The 15945-nt window shown below is 39.2% G+C and overlaps 1 protein-coding gene across 1 annotated transcript; it reads right to left on the bottom strand.

The window, feature by feature from the left end:
- Positions 1–2674: 2674 nt before the first annotated feature.
- Positions 2675–13319, bottom strand: LOC128098783 (hyaluronidase PH-20-like). Its single transcript, XM_052720201.1, has 3 exons — positions 12360–13319; positions 9298–9387; positions 2675–3223 (listed from the first exon to the last, which is right to left on the bottom strand). The coding sequence occupies exons 1-3, from the start codon at positions 13317–13319 to the stop codon at positions 2675–2677; spliced, it is 1599 nt and encodes a 532-aa protein (XP_052576161.1).
- Between the last annotated feature and the right edge of the window lie 2626 nt (positions 13320–15945).

Raw genomic sequence — 15945 nt, 5'->3', positions numbered from 1 at the left:
AGAACTGACTGAGAAAAGTACCCTCTGCTTGTCCATAATCTGTTAATCTGTAATAAATTACTTAGATGTAAATGTATGTGGGTTCTTGGAATGACTTTGTTTTAATCACGTAAGGGAGATGAAAAACATGTTTTTACCTGTATTCATTATAATCATTCACTTGAAAAATAGAATGTAACCACATTGTAATGCCCATATTGCCTGAAAAATTTTGTTGGGGTATATAAGCTGTGAAAAAGAAGTATACAGCAGAAGAACAAAGAAGGAAACCATCAAGGGGAGTGTCTTTTCCCTTGACCCCCTCAGATAAAAAAAAAAGTCGTGGTATGCACCAACTCTGTGGATTTCTTTCAAGTCCTGTGCTGCTAGAGGCTGGACCCCCAGGCAGTGATACATGCCCTACACTGACTGGATGACCAGAAACCAGAGACTGGCTAGCCCAGAAATCTGGGGTAGAACCAAACATGGCTGGTCCTTAAAAGAAGAAAAAAATCAATGAAATTATACCTAACGATATTCTGTCGTACGGATAGATCAGTGCCTTGTCCAGTAATCATCAGAGAGGCTTCCTCTGATCACAGATGGGAACAGGTGCAGAGACCCACAGTCAGACATTATGTAGAGAGAGAGTCTAATTGGAGGTCTCCATCAGGTGCCTCCCCTCAGAGATAGAGAAACCCCATGGAAGAGGAGGAGGAAAGACAGTAGGAGTCAGAAGGGAAAGAGGACGGACACCAGGAGAACATGGGCTCACACAGACTGAAGTGACAAACATGGGGCCTGCAAGGGTCTGCACCAGGTCCTTTGAATATGTTTTAGGACTCCTAGCTTGGGACTCCTGTGAGAGCAGGTGTGTCTCTGACTCTTTTGCCTGCTCTTGCGACTCTTTTCTTCCTATTGGATTGTCTTGTCAAGCCTCTATATGAAGGCTTTTACCTTGTCTTATTATAACTTGTTTTGTTCTGTTTGGCTGTTGTCTCTTAGAGGCCTGCTCTTTCATGGAAAATAAACAGAAGGGGGTGTAGATCTGAAGGAGAGAGGAGGTAGGGGAGAGCTAGGAGGAGTGAAAAGGAGAGGAACTGTGGATGGGATGTATTTTATGAGAGAATCTATTTTCAATGTTTAAAAAGATTAAGAACCTAATAATTTGGATCATTTGTATTGTTTTTGCAACTCCATCTTACTTCACTTTCTGATAAACCAGTCCCTATATCCTCACCATTCCAGTCATTATCAAATTGTTTCTTTTCAATAACTAACTGATAAAGACATCATTAAGTTTGAAAATAGAATCATAATAGCAGTGGAAGCTACAGCTTCAAGTCAAGTAAATTGGTCATAACTGATCTCAAATTCAAAATCTTGCATTAAGTCCCCAATAGCTTTTATTCACTCACTATTCAATGGACTAATCTGAAGTCTCAGGTACTGTTTGTCACAATATAGATATAGTTGTAATAAGTAGATCACAGCCCTGACTTTGTGGTGCTTATATTAGGATAGCAGTGGGGAGTAAGAATAGTATGTCATGTTGTTATGTGTGAGTCAGGGAAATGGAGCACACCTAAAGAAGTAGGAGTATCTTCCATGTAAAGTCCCAAATTCTCAGTGTGGGTCACAAAAGTTAATTATTTAGTCATTTGCTTTTCACAACACTTGACAGTGCATTTCATGCCTCCTCTTTCTGAAGTTCTTTCTCTTTGATCCAGTAACTACTAACCTTCTAAAGTAATTTGGCATAATCTCCTTCAGGAACCTCAGACAACAGCAAATTCTTCTTCGCACATCAGAGCACTTTAAATTTGTCACAACATGGAAAATGCACTCTGTTGTCTTGTCAGCATGCATTTCTTTCATCTTCAAATACATAGCAAGCTCACTAATAGCAAAAATGCACTACTTCATTTGGATTCAGTAAGACTGAATACAAATACTGAATTACTATTTAAGAAAGAAGTTGATAAGACATGAGATGCCATTTCAGCTATCACTTCTGCTATCAGATGAATGCGAACTGCAGAACTGCAGCTGGCAAGGCAACACTTTTCATTCACTGTTATTGCAATCATTAACTGGAATACAACATTTGGAAGTTAATTCACTAATATCATCCCAGCAGTTCTGAGTGATAACACTCCATAAATACTCTATAAAGTGGATGAATGATTGGTGAAATAAGTCACCTCAGGTATGCAAATTAAACTTGACAATCAGGAATGAGAAGGAAATTAGAGTACTTTATAAAAGTAAATTCTGAAAATATACTAAATTATATACCAAAACAGAATTATCAATTTTAAAGTTGAGCTTTCTGCAAAAGTTATAAAAACTTTTAACATGAAGTAGCTAAAAACCATAGCTCTGTAAATGGACAGACTAGCACATTTGAAGCATTCCATTTTAAACAGCAGAAGCTTTCATCTTATTACTTGCTTGATCATTTTTTAAGCAATGACAGACTACTAAGTAGACATTAATTTATAGTAATTTTATTTTATTCAGTCTTCATTCTCTTTAAACCAAACCTATGGTTTAAAAAGAATTTAAATTCAAATGCAGCAGAGCCTTGCTTATAATCAGTCTTTGGTAGAAGAACAGATACTTTGCCTTTGAAACTCAAAAATAGAACCTTGATTATTAAAATAGAATTACTTTTTCAAAATAGAATCCCATCTTACATTTTCAAATGACTGAGGCCCACTTTTAAAAAGTACAACAAATGCTGTGGGTAGAGAGAACTAAGGAGTATCTTCCCCAGAAAAAGAAAAATATCTTCTGGCAGATGATGCAGTATGTGCATGAGTGCTGTCAGAAAGAGAAGGCTTTTGCCAGGTAGGAGGTAGGATGCTAGGTCAGGTTCTACTTCGGCCTTTATACAAACTTTGTCACCTGTGCACACATTAACATCTTCTACGTCTTCTATTTCAGAGTTCTCCTTACAGTTCATGTTGCTAAAGCAGCTGCATTGAAAATGTTCATAAAAATACTCCAGGTCTCCAACTGTGGGGCTGCCACGGATTTCATACTTTCCATTGTTCGTTAATTCAATACGTAAATGACTTGGGTTCAAGTGAAGATATACATCTGAACTTTCATTTTTCCTTGAACACACACCTTTTTCCTCACAAAGTGTTTGGCTGCACATTTTGGCTGCTAGGGTAACGTTGATTATATACGGATTCAGGGTTGTCTCGAGGTATTTATGTAGGATTGGGCAACCTGGCTGTAAAATAATAAGGCAGTCAACATGACAAGGCATAACTTCATGCATGAACAGATGACTATAGTAACTCTTAAAGAAGAAAGAAGCATCAGACCAAACAAGTGGTAGGAAATACTCTGTTTCACTTTAACAAGCAAGGTTATTCCAACTAATTTTGTAATCTGTAAGTTTATCAGGTCATTGAAGAATTGTTTAGATGGGACTTAACTATCCTAGTCTTCATCTTCCCCAATACTTCACGAATTAATCAATAGAATGGGGTATTATAGCTGTTAGATGATGGGCTTTGAAGCTATCTTGCCCGATAGGAGTACCACCTTCATTAATGACCATGTCTGCCAATCTAAGATATCGCAAGCTTTCTAAATCTTAGTTTAATATGTCTCAAGCTTTCTAAATCTTAGTTTAATATCACATCATGAAAATTAAGTATCTTGGTTATGTTTCTGTTTCATCAATTTTAAATTAGGGATGATTTTGAGCCTTACCTCATGGGCTTATTGTGAAGATAAATGATAAGATATATATGGGACCTACCATTTCTTCAGTTAACTCTCAATAAATCACAAAAAAAATGTAACAAGAATTCCATTTGTCAGATGGGTTTAAACATCACTAAATATAGTTCCAAAACTGATGGCTCAAATGATCCACAGTCAAACATGTGTGTAATGACAGTCCTTAGACAAACTGTAGACAAGAGTGATAAGGAGCAGAAATGATCCATCTTAACAGTACTGTGTTCTAAAACTTGGACGTTGGCCTTTAAAACAAATTGAAGACAGTCTTGTTCTCTCATGATCAACAGTACTACTGAATGGATTGACTGTGGTAGCACATTGGCAAAAACAGCAGGAAATCTTTGAAGCTCTGACTTGAATCTACACTTGATATTTTCCTTGTGTTGAAATTCCTTATTATTGTGTCAGGAATTGCCTGGCAAAAGTATCTGCCCTCCAGTCCCCAGAGCCTGAGACTATGTAAGTTTACAATAAAGGAGACTGTAGATATGATTGGAAATTTTTGGTTGACAAGGGAAGACGATCTTGAGTTGTTTAAGAGGGCTCAATATAATGAAACAAGATTTTGTAAGTATATAAATATTTCCAACTTTGTTCATAGATAACATGGGCAGAGCCTGTGAGACAAAAGTGTAAGAAAAATTGTATCTGTGCAGAAGAGTATGGTGGCACACTCCAGTAATCCCAAGAGACTCCAAGGGATTAAGAGTTCAAGGTTATACTCAGCTACATAGTAAATTAATAGCTAACCAGCATATGCTACATGGGACTCTGAAAACATACATACAAGTAACATTATATGGCTTGAGTGGGTTATATTTAGGAATATATATCTATATACATATAAGTATATAATAACAATTAATGGAAAAGAGGTCATTAATTTGAAGAAGAGTAGGGAGGGGTATTTGGGAGCATTTGGAAGAAGGACAAGGAAGACAGAAATACAATTATATTGTAATTATAATATAAATAAATAAGTAAATAAAATCAATGAGTCACTACTACTAACTCTATAGCAGAAGAAAAGATATATGACCTTGCTACAAGCTGCAGAAATATGAAGTAGGAATTCAGCTGACTATGGCCAAAGTTATTACCTAAAAGAGTTAAGAACTGTTCCAGAGGATAAAGCCAAGTGTTAAGGAGTCTTGGTGATATTGGCTTTTGAATATTAGCCATTTCCTGCAATGAATTTCTCATGTGCTATTGTCACTTTCCCATTCCTAGAACAATGTGTTTGATCATTCATTGGGCACAATTTCTCCTATACAATTAAAGTATTTGGATAACATCTCCCAACTGTGCTAACAGCAGTCACACAGCCAGACCCCTAACTTCAGACCTTTCTATAATTATCATCATTAGCAACATCCAGCCTCCATCTTCAGATGTATTTTATCTGAGATACTTCCTAGACTTTCTAAGTACAGACCACAGATAGATAATATCCAGACTATCTGTTAGAGAAGGCCAGGTGGATGTGCTAATTAAGCTTAACTCTCATCTCTTCCAAGGGCTATCTCCAGCTCCAGATCTCTCTTTAACAATTAACTCAGAACTAGAACTAAAGGGCTTTTACATACCAGGTACATCAAGCTGTGGTGCAGATTGCCTAGCTACCAAGCAGACTTGCCCCATCCAAGCAGAAAGCAATGGAGCCAGAGAACTGCAGACTGTATGTATATTTAAACTGGACTGGGGAGAGAGGAAGGAAAGAAGAGAAAGAGAACTACAAGAACAAGATGGAAGATGGGGAAGAACAAGATGAGGAAGAACTGTATGAGGAAGAACAAGATGAGGAAGAACTGTATGAGGAAGAACTAGATGGAAAAGAAGTAGATGGGAAAGAACTAGATGGGAGAATTAAGACAGAACTTAAGGATAAATGTAGAGAGAAATCAGGCAAGAAAGGAGCTAAGTATGAGAGCAGAAAAGAAGCTGTGTAGGAAGAGAACTGACTCAGAAGAATAAAGTGAATGAACTAAAGAGTTTTGTGTACGTAGATTTATTTATTATCATCAAAGATTAGATTATCAGCTGATTGTAGATTCTTCCACGGACCCTGGGAAAAGGCTATCAAGGGGCTGGACCCCAACAGTCTTTGCTACCTGTTGCCACAAACAGATTTGGTACTCGGGGGACTGATAGGAAGCGGGGTTTGGAGCATACCCAGGGAGAAAGGTATCGCTTCACAGAGAGTTGCCCAGTTAGAGGCTCAACTCTTCTGAAGGTACAATTTTTGGAGACCTCCAGAGTATCAACTACAACCAGACCTCCCTCACAGAAGGGTGCTATGAACCCTGGGGACACTGATACCTCAGTTTGGAGTGGTGAGATAGGACCTTAAAAAGCCCCAAACTTCTAGAAGATAGAAGTGATGACAAACGTGATATATACTTACTCATAAATGAATATTAGACACAAAGTGAAGGATAACCAGGCTACAATCCACAATCCTAGAGAAGCTAAGTAAAGAGGAGGACCCTAAGAGGGACATGTATGGATCACCCCAGGAAGGGAAAAGGGTTAAGATCTCCTGGGTAAACTGGGAGGGGGAAGTAGAGGACAGGGGATGGGGGTGGAAATATAAGAGTTCAAGATGGCCGAGTTGGAGGAGGAACAGAGAATGAGAGCAATGAGAGATATCTTGACAGAGTGAGCCATTATGAGGTTAGGGAGAAATATGGTGCTAGGGAAATCCCCAGGAACCCACAAGGATGTCCCCAACTAAGACTCATAGCAATGGTGCAGAAGGTGCTTGAACTAACCTCCCCCTGTACTTAGATTGGCGACTACCCTAATTGTCATCATAGAACCTACATCCAGTGACAGATGAAAGAAGATTCAAAGACCCACAGGCAAGCACTTGGTCAATATCCTGGAGTTCAGTTGAAGAGAGGGAGAAGGGATTATAGGAGTAAGGGGGCATCAGGATCATAATAGGAATAACCACATAAACAGCTGGTCCAAACTAGTGGGAGCTTATGGACTCTATACTGACAGCTGGGAAGTCCACATGGGAATGCACTAGACCCTCTGAATGAGGGTGACAGTTGTATGGCTTGATCTGTTTGTGGGTCCCCTGGCAAGGGGACTAGGACTCATCTGAAGTACATGAACTGGCTTTTTAGAGCCCATTCCCTATGGTGTGATGCTTTACTCAGCCTTGATGCAGTGGGGAGGGGCTTGGTCCTGCCCCAACTTGGTATGCCAGTCTGTATTGAATACCCAAGGGAGGCCTTACCCCCTGTGAAGAGTGGATGGGGTAGGATGGGAAGACCAGGGTGGTGGGAGAGCAGGATAAGGAGAGGGAAGGAGAACAGTGGTTGGTATGTAAAATGAAAAATAAATAATAAAAAAGAATACACACAAAGAAAGAAAGAGAAAGGAAGGAAGGAAGAAGGAAGAAAGAAAGAAAGAAAGAAAGAAAGAAAGAAAGAAAGAAAGAAAGAAAGAAAGAAAAGAAGAAAAGAAGAAAGAGAGGACCCTCAATCAACAACCAGTCAGATGAAGAGAGAGACAAGGGTTAGACAAAATTCAGACTAGAGAAATGAGGATGATTTGATTGTCATTTTATTTGTACACTACAGAAAGATTTGAACTGGCAATCTAAGAGATACTGCATAATTATACCTACAATGGCCAACTTCATATTACCAGTCAATAAAAGTAAACACAGAGTTGGGAGCTGAGCACACTATTATATAGTATGAGCATGTGAAGTGTTCCACCCATGTAGATACTACAGACACTCACACCCTGAGGCATTAAGATGCACACGAAATGAAACAGCTGGCATATTTTGAGCATTAGTTATTTGGGGTTTTAACACAATTTATCTTATTGTCTTTCTACCCTTTAGTTTTAATAATGACTGTGTTTTACAACTGGCTCACAAATTTCCTGAATATTAAAAAATCAAGTTTCATAATGCAGAACTGATAGAGCTGGCTTCTTCACGCCTCTAGGTGGATAAAGTGGAGTGATGGGAAATGGCTTACTTGACACTTTCTATGGAAAGTTATAGCAAGTGAAAAAGAAAATAACTGACTATGAGGACAATGGGATAGGAGCTGATGGGGGAAATGGCTTAGTTTGTAAAATTCTTTCTGTGCAAACACAATTACTGATCCCCAAACCTTCTTCAAAAAGGCAGGCACAGTGTCATTTGTGTTTAAGCCCCTCAATGGGGAGGTGGAGACAAAAGAATCCTTAGGGATGGCTGGCCAGACAGTATAGCTAAGCTGCTGAATTCCAGGTTCTGTATAATTAACTCCCTCTCTCTTTAGAGATAAGGTAGAGAACAATTAAGGAAGATGAGATCTTGCCTCTGTTTCTACTCGTGCACGCATGTACACACACACACACACACACACACACACACACACACACACACACTCACACCACTATACTTGCATTTACCATTTTGTCAGTGAACCTGAGGAAATAGAACAAGTGATCCATAACAACACTAATCAAAAGTGACACAAAATGAAAGAGGGGTAATGATAACGCTAAAAATGACTGTGAATTGGGGGAAGAAGCAGAAATCTATAGAAAAGGGTCTATAGGGAACAATGTCAAGGCAGTACCTAAAATGGAAAATAGTGACATTGAAGTCTGTCCCTGAGTGAATCATATGGCAGATCTTTAGAGGGATTGGTAAAACAATGGACAGCTAAGATTAAAGTGACATTAAAAACAAATGTGACACTGAAGAGTGACCCTCCCAACCTACTCACTGTGAATGCCTGATTGATTCCTCCTCAGAGGAAAAGTGGAGCTCTCAATTCTTTTAATTTTAAGGAGGTAGTACATAGAAATCATAAATGGACTCATCAACAAATTAATATCCTTGAGAAAGGCATTTAGAATTTTGGAAGAACAACCATAAGAACTTGGAATATACCCTGGAAGATTATAATTTTAAGACAGTTTTCTGTGATTCAAAGATTTTACTGACATACATATACCTGTACCTGACTGCATTTTCTGTTAGTCACTTTCTATTGATCAAACTAAAAATAATAAAGTCAAACAAAATGGGCAGAGAGGGTCAGAGGACTGTGAAATACATCTATTTTTAATAGTTTTAAATGAAGCATTTTGCTATTCCGTCTAAATGTTAATATCCATGGCATATGCAACTACATGTTAACAATGTTTACATTCAAATATACATACACACACACTTTTATTTAATAGTATTGTGGAAATGGGAATAAATACTTGATATGTGGAAATAAATAAATCATAGATACCTGTTGTCTGACATAAAACATCACGTCAGAAAACTGAAATGGTAGTCCTAGTTTTGTTACTTACAAACCACGGAGTCTAGAGAACTTCAGAGAATTCACTGAATGTCTCATTCCTTACTGGAAGACAAGCACAACATTTTCTACTTCATAATAAAAGATGTAACACAACATGATTCAGCCAATGCTGAGCATCTACTGCTTGCCAGGCATAGGACTAATTTCCTTAACACCAAGTCTTCAGAAACATTGAGGATAGAACGATTTTCTATTTCCTACCAATTCAACTTACCGCACGCTGTGCTAAAGTCATAGCATCCCATAATATAATCCCAGCGGGACCCAGAGCAACAATTTCACCAATTGTATTCACAAGGTCCTCCTGGCAAAGGTAATAGAAAGAATTAGCAGGGAGGGAAACATAGAAGCATTTACACGGACAACACCAGCAAACTACGCAGGCTGAACCAACAATAACACTTTAAACATTTCTATACTCTTTAAATCTTTTTACTGTGGCATTCCTTTACTATTTAAAAAGAGGCTATTGTTGTAATTATTTTTCCTGGAAATATTCATAAAATAAAAATAAAAGTTAAAATATCATGTATATTTTCATCACCCTTTACTATAGCCACAAATGACATAAAATACCTTGGAGTAACACTAACCAAGCAAGTGAAGGACCTATATGACAAGAACTTTAAGTCCCTGAAAAAAGAAATTGAAGAAGATGTCAGAAAATGGAAAGATCTCCCATGCTCATGGATAGGCAGGACTAACATAGTAAAACTGGCAATCTTACCAAAAGCAATCTACAGATTCAATGCAATCCCCATCAAAATACCAACACAATTCTTCACAGACCTGGAAAGAATAATACTCAACTTCATATGGAAAAACAAAAAACCCAGGATAGCCAAAGGAATCCTGTACAATAACACAACCTCTGGAGGCATCATGATCCCTGACTTCAAGTTCTACTATAGAGCTAGAGTAATAAAAACAGCTTGGTACTGGCATAAAAACCGACATGTGGACCAATGGAATCAAATTGAAGACCCTGACATTAATCCGCACACCTATGAACATATAATTTTTGACAAAGAAGCCAAAAGTGCACAATGGAAAAAAGAAAGCATCTTCAACAAATGGTGCTGGCAAAACTGGTTATCAACATGTAGAAGGCTGCAAATAGATCCATATCTATCACCATGCACAAAACTTAAATCCAAGTGGATCAAGGACCTCAACATAAATCCAGCTACTCTGAACCTGCTAGAAGAGAAAGTAGGAAGTAGTCTTGAACGCATTGGCATAGGAGACCACTTCCTAAATAGAACACCAGTAGCACAGACACTGAGAGAAACAATCAATCAATGGGACCTCTTGAAACTGAGAAGCTTTTGTAGAGCAAAGGATATGGTCAACAAGGCAAAGCGACAGCCTACAGAATGGGAAAAGATCTTCACCAACCCCACATCTGACAGAGGACTGATATCCAGAATATATAAGGAATTCAAGAAATTAGACATCAAAATGCCCAACAGTCCAATTAAGAAATGGGCTATAGAACTAAACAGAGAATTCCCAACAGAGGAAACTCAAATGGCCGAAAGACATTTAAGGAATTGCTCAACATCCCTAATCATCAGGGAAATGCAAATCAAAACAACTCTGAGATACCACCTTACACCTGTCAGAATGGCTAAGATCAAAAACACTGAAGACACCTTATGCTGGAGAGGATGTGGAGCTAGGGGAACTCTCCTCCACTGCTGGTGGGAATGCAAGCTTGCACAACCACTTTGGAAATCAATATGGCGCTTTCTTAGAAAATTGGGAATCCATCTCCCCCAAGATCCAGCTATACCACTCTTGGGCATATACCCAAGGAATGCTCAACCACGCCATAAGAGCACTTGTTCAGCTATGTTCATATCAGCATTGTTTGTAATAGCCAGAACATGGAAACAACCTAGATGCCCTTTAACTGAAGAATGGATAAACAAAATGTGGTACATATACACAATGGAATACTACTCAGCAGAGAAAAACAATGACATCATGAGGTTTGCAGACAAATGGATGGATCTAGAAAAAATCATCCTGAGTGAGGTAACCCAGACTCAGAAAGACAAACATGGTATGTACTCACTCATAGGAGGATACTAGATGTGGAACAAGGATGACTTGTCTGCTACTCACATCACCAGGGAGGCTACCTGGAAAACAGGACCCCAAGAAAGACACGGGGATCGCCCAATGACAGAGAAATGGAATGAGATCTACATGAACAGCCTGGACATGAGTGGGGTGAGAGTCTAGGGAAAGAGAGCTTGGGGGAGCGGGAGATCCCAGCTGGATCAACAACAGAGAGGGAGAACAAGGAATAGGAGACCATGGTAAATGAAGACCACATGAGAATAGGAAGAAGCAAAGTGCTAGAGAGGCCCACAGAAATCCACAAAGATACCCCCACAACAGACTGCTGGCAATGGTCGGGAGACAGCCCGAACTGACCTACTCTGGTGATGGGATGGCCAAACACCCTAATTGTCGTGCTAGAAACCTCACCCAACTACTGAGGGATCTGGATGCAGAGATCCATGACTAGGCCCTGGGTGGATCTCTGGGAGTCCAATTAGTGAGAATGAGGAGGGTTTATATGAGCAATAATTGTTGAGACCAAGGTTGGATAAAGCACAGGGACAAATAGCCAAACGAACGGAAACACATGAACTATGAACCAATGGCTGAGGGGTCACCAACTAGATCAGGCCCTCTGAGTGGGTGAGACAGTTGATTGGCTTGATCTGTTTGGGAGGCATCCAGGCAGTGGGACCGGGTCCTGTGCTCATTGCATGAGTCGGCTGTTTGAAACCTGGGGCCTATGCAGGATCGCTTGGCTCAGCCTGGGAGGAGGGGACTGGACATACCTGGACTGAGTCTACCAGGTTGATCTCAGTCTGTGGGGAAGGCTTTGCCCTGGAGGAGATGGGAATGGGGGGGGGGGGCTGGGGGGAAGGTGAGGGGGGCAGGAGGGGGGAGAACAAGGGAATCCGTGGCTGATATGTAGAACTGAATTGTATTGCAAAATAAAAATAAATAAATAAATAAATAAAAATATCATGTATATTTTATGATTCTCCGTGGCTGCTAACCGGTCGTATGATTACAATAAGCATTAAAAATGTAGTAATTTTATCTCTTTTGGAGAACATAGAATTAGCCCTGTGTATATTCCTATGTGACATATGAAGCTGAATTACGTGTCCTTTAAAAATAGCACTAATTTCCAGTAAGCATTATTTGTGAACACTAGGTCAGAGATGCTGTGCACAGTTTGTTTACCTGCAGAAGGTATTCAGTAATGTTATCAGTAAAAACAACACGGATATAGACAAAAATCGGGACAGGATCTTTTTCATTCCGAACTTTGGACACTCTGATAGATTCCACTACTCGGAAGCGGACATAGAGTGTTGCTTGTCGATTCGACTTCAAGTCTCTCTTCAAATAGACGGATGGGTAAAGGCCAGTGCTTTCTCTCCACATCCAGCTAAGATCATCATTTCTTTGCTTTTCCACATCAGGGCATTTCCCATCATAATTTGGGTTTTGAAACTTATTGTTATAACAATCAGGAAACAGATAATAACCCCATAAGTGTTTTGGTCGAACCGATTTCCCCAGTTTTAAAGTCTCTTCCATGAACTTTTTTCCTGCCTCTTCAAATTCCTGTTTGGCTTTCTTGGTGGCATCTGAGATACTAATTCCTGCATTATTTGTCTGGACCAAGTCAATAGACTTGTTCCTGTAGATATCCTTGGGTCTCCAGTTTCTCAACCAGGTAGGCCTCCATTCTTCCCAGTCAATGACAGCTAAGCCTAAACGGTCTGTTGGGATGTAATGCTCAATGTCAGTCCTAGCTTTGGACAGATGATCTTGCAAATTCCCCAACTGAGGTATTCCTCCATGATGTTCTGCCATTTTTGTATCTATGTGAGGGTAGAGGCCAAGTCGATCAACATAAAACAGTGTAACAGGCTGCCCTGTGGCAGTTTTTCGGGGACTCCCGATTAAAGGGAAGAGGCTCAAATCTATTGAATGATTAAATGCTCCAATACAAGCTTCAGTTGGGACATTCCAGACCCAAAGGAAAGTCTCATTTGGCAAAATTGGCGCTGCCCTATAATCCACCGCAGTCAAGGAACATGGAATCAGAAGGAAGATTATTAACACTGACTGGAATGTTCCCCCAGACTCAACAAAGCTCCCCCAGTAGAGGTGCTTAAATCTCAGCCCTCCCATTGGAGAGAGCAGTTACTGTGTAAACACTTATTTCTTGTTGCACACTTAGGTTTGTCCAGTATTTGATGCAAACGATGAGGAAAACAGTGACATGTAGTCACCCTAAGAGATGACAGTAGGGTGACTGCTTTCTATTGAAGATTCTTCTTCTTGTGTCACGTTTCAGGAATGTTTTGCAGCAAGTTCAATCATCCAGAACTGAAAAAAAAGACAAATATGGAATTCACTGTAGCCATAATGAGAGTTTTACCAAGTCCAATTTTATGCATGGAGTTTAAATGAATTCCAAAAGATGGAAGACTTTATTTAAACTATTTAAAGCAGAAAGATGTTTTTCCCTGTTTGGTAACAAATTCTGTAGCAGTCAGCACTTAGTTAATCTTCAAAAATCATTCCTGATCCAAAAAAGAACTGAATGTAACTATCTTTCTTATTTCATTCCCAGGTATATAGGATGCTATATCTATGAATACTTTAGAAAAATACCAGTTAGAGGTATATAAATTTGTATGTATTGGTTGTGAAAAACCACTCTGTCATGATCTGCCAAATTTTGAAAACAACATGTCGCAGAATTTGATTTCTTTTTCATTTTTGTGATTCTTGTGTGTGTGTGTGTGTGCGTGTGTCTGTGTGTCTCTGTGTGTGTGTGTGTGTGTGTGTGTGTGTGTGTGTGTGTGTGTGTGTGTGTGAATGTGAGAGTGGTATTTCTAACTGAACCTAAGACCTTGCATATGCTAGGCAAACACTGAAATGAGTTATATCTTCAGTAATTTGTTTGTTTGTTGACTTATTCATTGGATCATGTACTAAGTTTCCCTGGATAGCCTGGAACTCATAATTCTTCTGCCTCAGCCTCCCAAATACATGTGATTATCTGTGTACAACCATCCCTGCTTGCAACTTGGTCTTTCTTCCCACTTTATTTGTATTTTTCCTGTAGAGGACAATATGAAAGAAAGGAAAAGTCACTTTTTTCCCCACAGGTAATAATTCAAAGTAAGTTTTAGAACTCTGCTAAATCAAATTTTACAGTGATGTCTTCTAGCTATTAAAATTAACAAACTATTATATATTGATTGCCTCTAGTCTTGTTAAATAAAAATAAGATAGGAATTCTGGTCTTTAAAGGCTGTTTCAAAAGCAAGACTGTGTTGTCATTCTGACTGATGACAAACTGAAGTGTAACAGAAATGAAATGGTCTATGGTAAGAACCAGAGATTGAAAATGAAGGAAATTCTGCATTAATTAAATTGTCCCTTAATCTTGTCAACAAGAGATTGCTAACAAATTTGCTGTTGTTTTACCCTCAACAAATATCATTTGTCTCATGTTGATAGACAATAGGAGCCACAGGAGTGTTGTTCAATCAGCCCCTGAACCTGAAAACACTTCTGGATGAATCTAACTAGAAGGCCAGTAAGAGCGCAGCTTAAATATTGTAAAGGCACAATGAAGACTCATTACATATACGGTGATCTAAGAAAGTGATGGTTAATCCTACACCTAGCACTGTTTTCCAATTTGAAAGTCACAACTATCAGTCATCCACCCAGCACAAATTCAGTTCCATAGCTGTAATGGACATGTGTAAAAGAAATAATAACTGAAGTCGATTGAAGTAGAGTAAGGATAAGCGAGGGTAGAAAGGGGTAGAGTGGGAGGTACCCGAAGAGCAGGGCAAATAATAAGGGTGTAATCACATGGGCACTTTTTTTGTTATCCTGTGTCAGGAAAAAAAAAATCTTTTACTCTCTCTTCTCACGTATCCAGCACAGAAGATTCCTGTGAGCTTAAAAAGTGTGGAGGTTTCTCTTTATCTACAAACAATGAATTTTACAAAAGACACCAATTAGGTATCCTCAAATCCAGTCTAACTCTGACACTGTCTTCATAGAGATATAGCTCATGAGCTGAAGAATTCCTCTTCCCCACATCAGGAGGCCGTCACAAAGTGCAGGTGATTTTTATCAACTGGCTATACACTAAGTTTCCCATGGTCCTCTCTTTGGATTTCATTAATTTCCATAAACACAGAACTCTAGGAAACAGGTTTAGCAGATTGTCACCATGGGTGCTGCAAAGGACAAGAGTGGAAAGATGCATCGGGTCAAATGTGAGAGACACAGGACAAGGTTGCACCCTTCCCCAGGTGAAACTCCATCCAGGAATCCTCATGTGAGCTGTAACCTGAGAACTCCCAAATTCTGTGCTTTCGGGTTTCCACAGTGACTTTATTGCATAGGCATGACAGAAGGAAACATTGATAACTGTATAAAATGAGACAAGACAAGATAGGAAAGAGCTAATACCTGTAAACTGGTGTCAAGGCCTGCCACATCCCTTGGTCTCTTTGTGGAACCCCTCCCACCATACTCAGTATGGAACAACATCTTTGGAAAAAGGAGTCCTACGTCTCGTTATGAGAGAGAGTGTATGACCCATTCAAAAGCAAAATCTAGAAAAATTAGTTTCTATGACCTGCCTGGAGGAAGAAAAAAATTCTTGTACCAGAGGGAAAAAAAGAACCAGGAACTAAGGCTGGAAACCACAACTTATGTACAACAATGTCATAGTTACACATTGATTTGTTTATGTACTGAGTACAGTGATATAAATCACCTT

The sequence above is a fragment of the Peromyscus californicus genome, unplaced genomic scaffold, assembly GCF_007827085.1.
Source record: "Peromyscus californicus insignis strain IS unplaced genomic scaffold, ASM782708v3 Scaffold_6__1_contigs__length_162567912, whole genome shotgun sequence".
In the NCBI taxonomy this organism is placed as follows: Eukaryota; Metazoa; Chordata; class Mammalia; order Rodentia; family Cricetidae; genus Peromyscus; species Peromyscus californicus.
Note: the sequence above shows the minus strand (reverse complement) of the source record. Positions and strands in the feature narration are given on the sequence as shown.

Coding starts and splice junctions, on each gene's coding strand:
- LOC128098783 (XM_052720201.1), bottom strand. CDS start 13,319: ATGGGAGGGCTGAGATTTAAGCACCTCTACTGGGGGAGCTTTGTTGAG. Junction 9,388..12,359: donor TTACTGAATACCTTCTGCAG/GTAAACAAACTG, acceptor TACCTTTGCCAG/GAGGACCTTGTGAATACAAT. Junction 3,224..9,297: donor TGACTTTAGCACAGCGTGCG/GTAAGTTGAATT, acceptor ATTATTTTACAG/CCAGGTTGCCCAATCCTACA.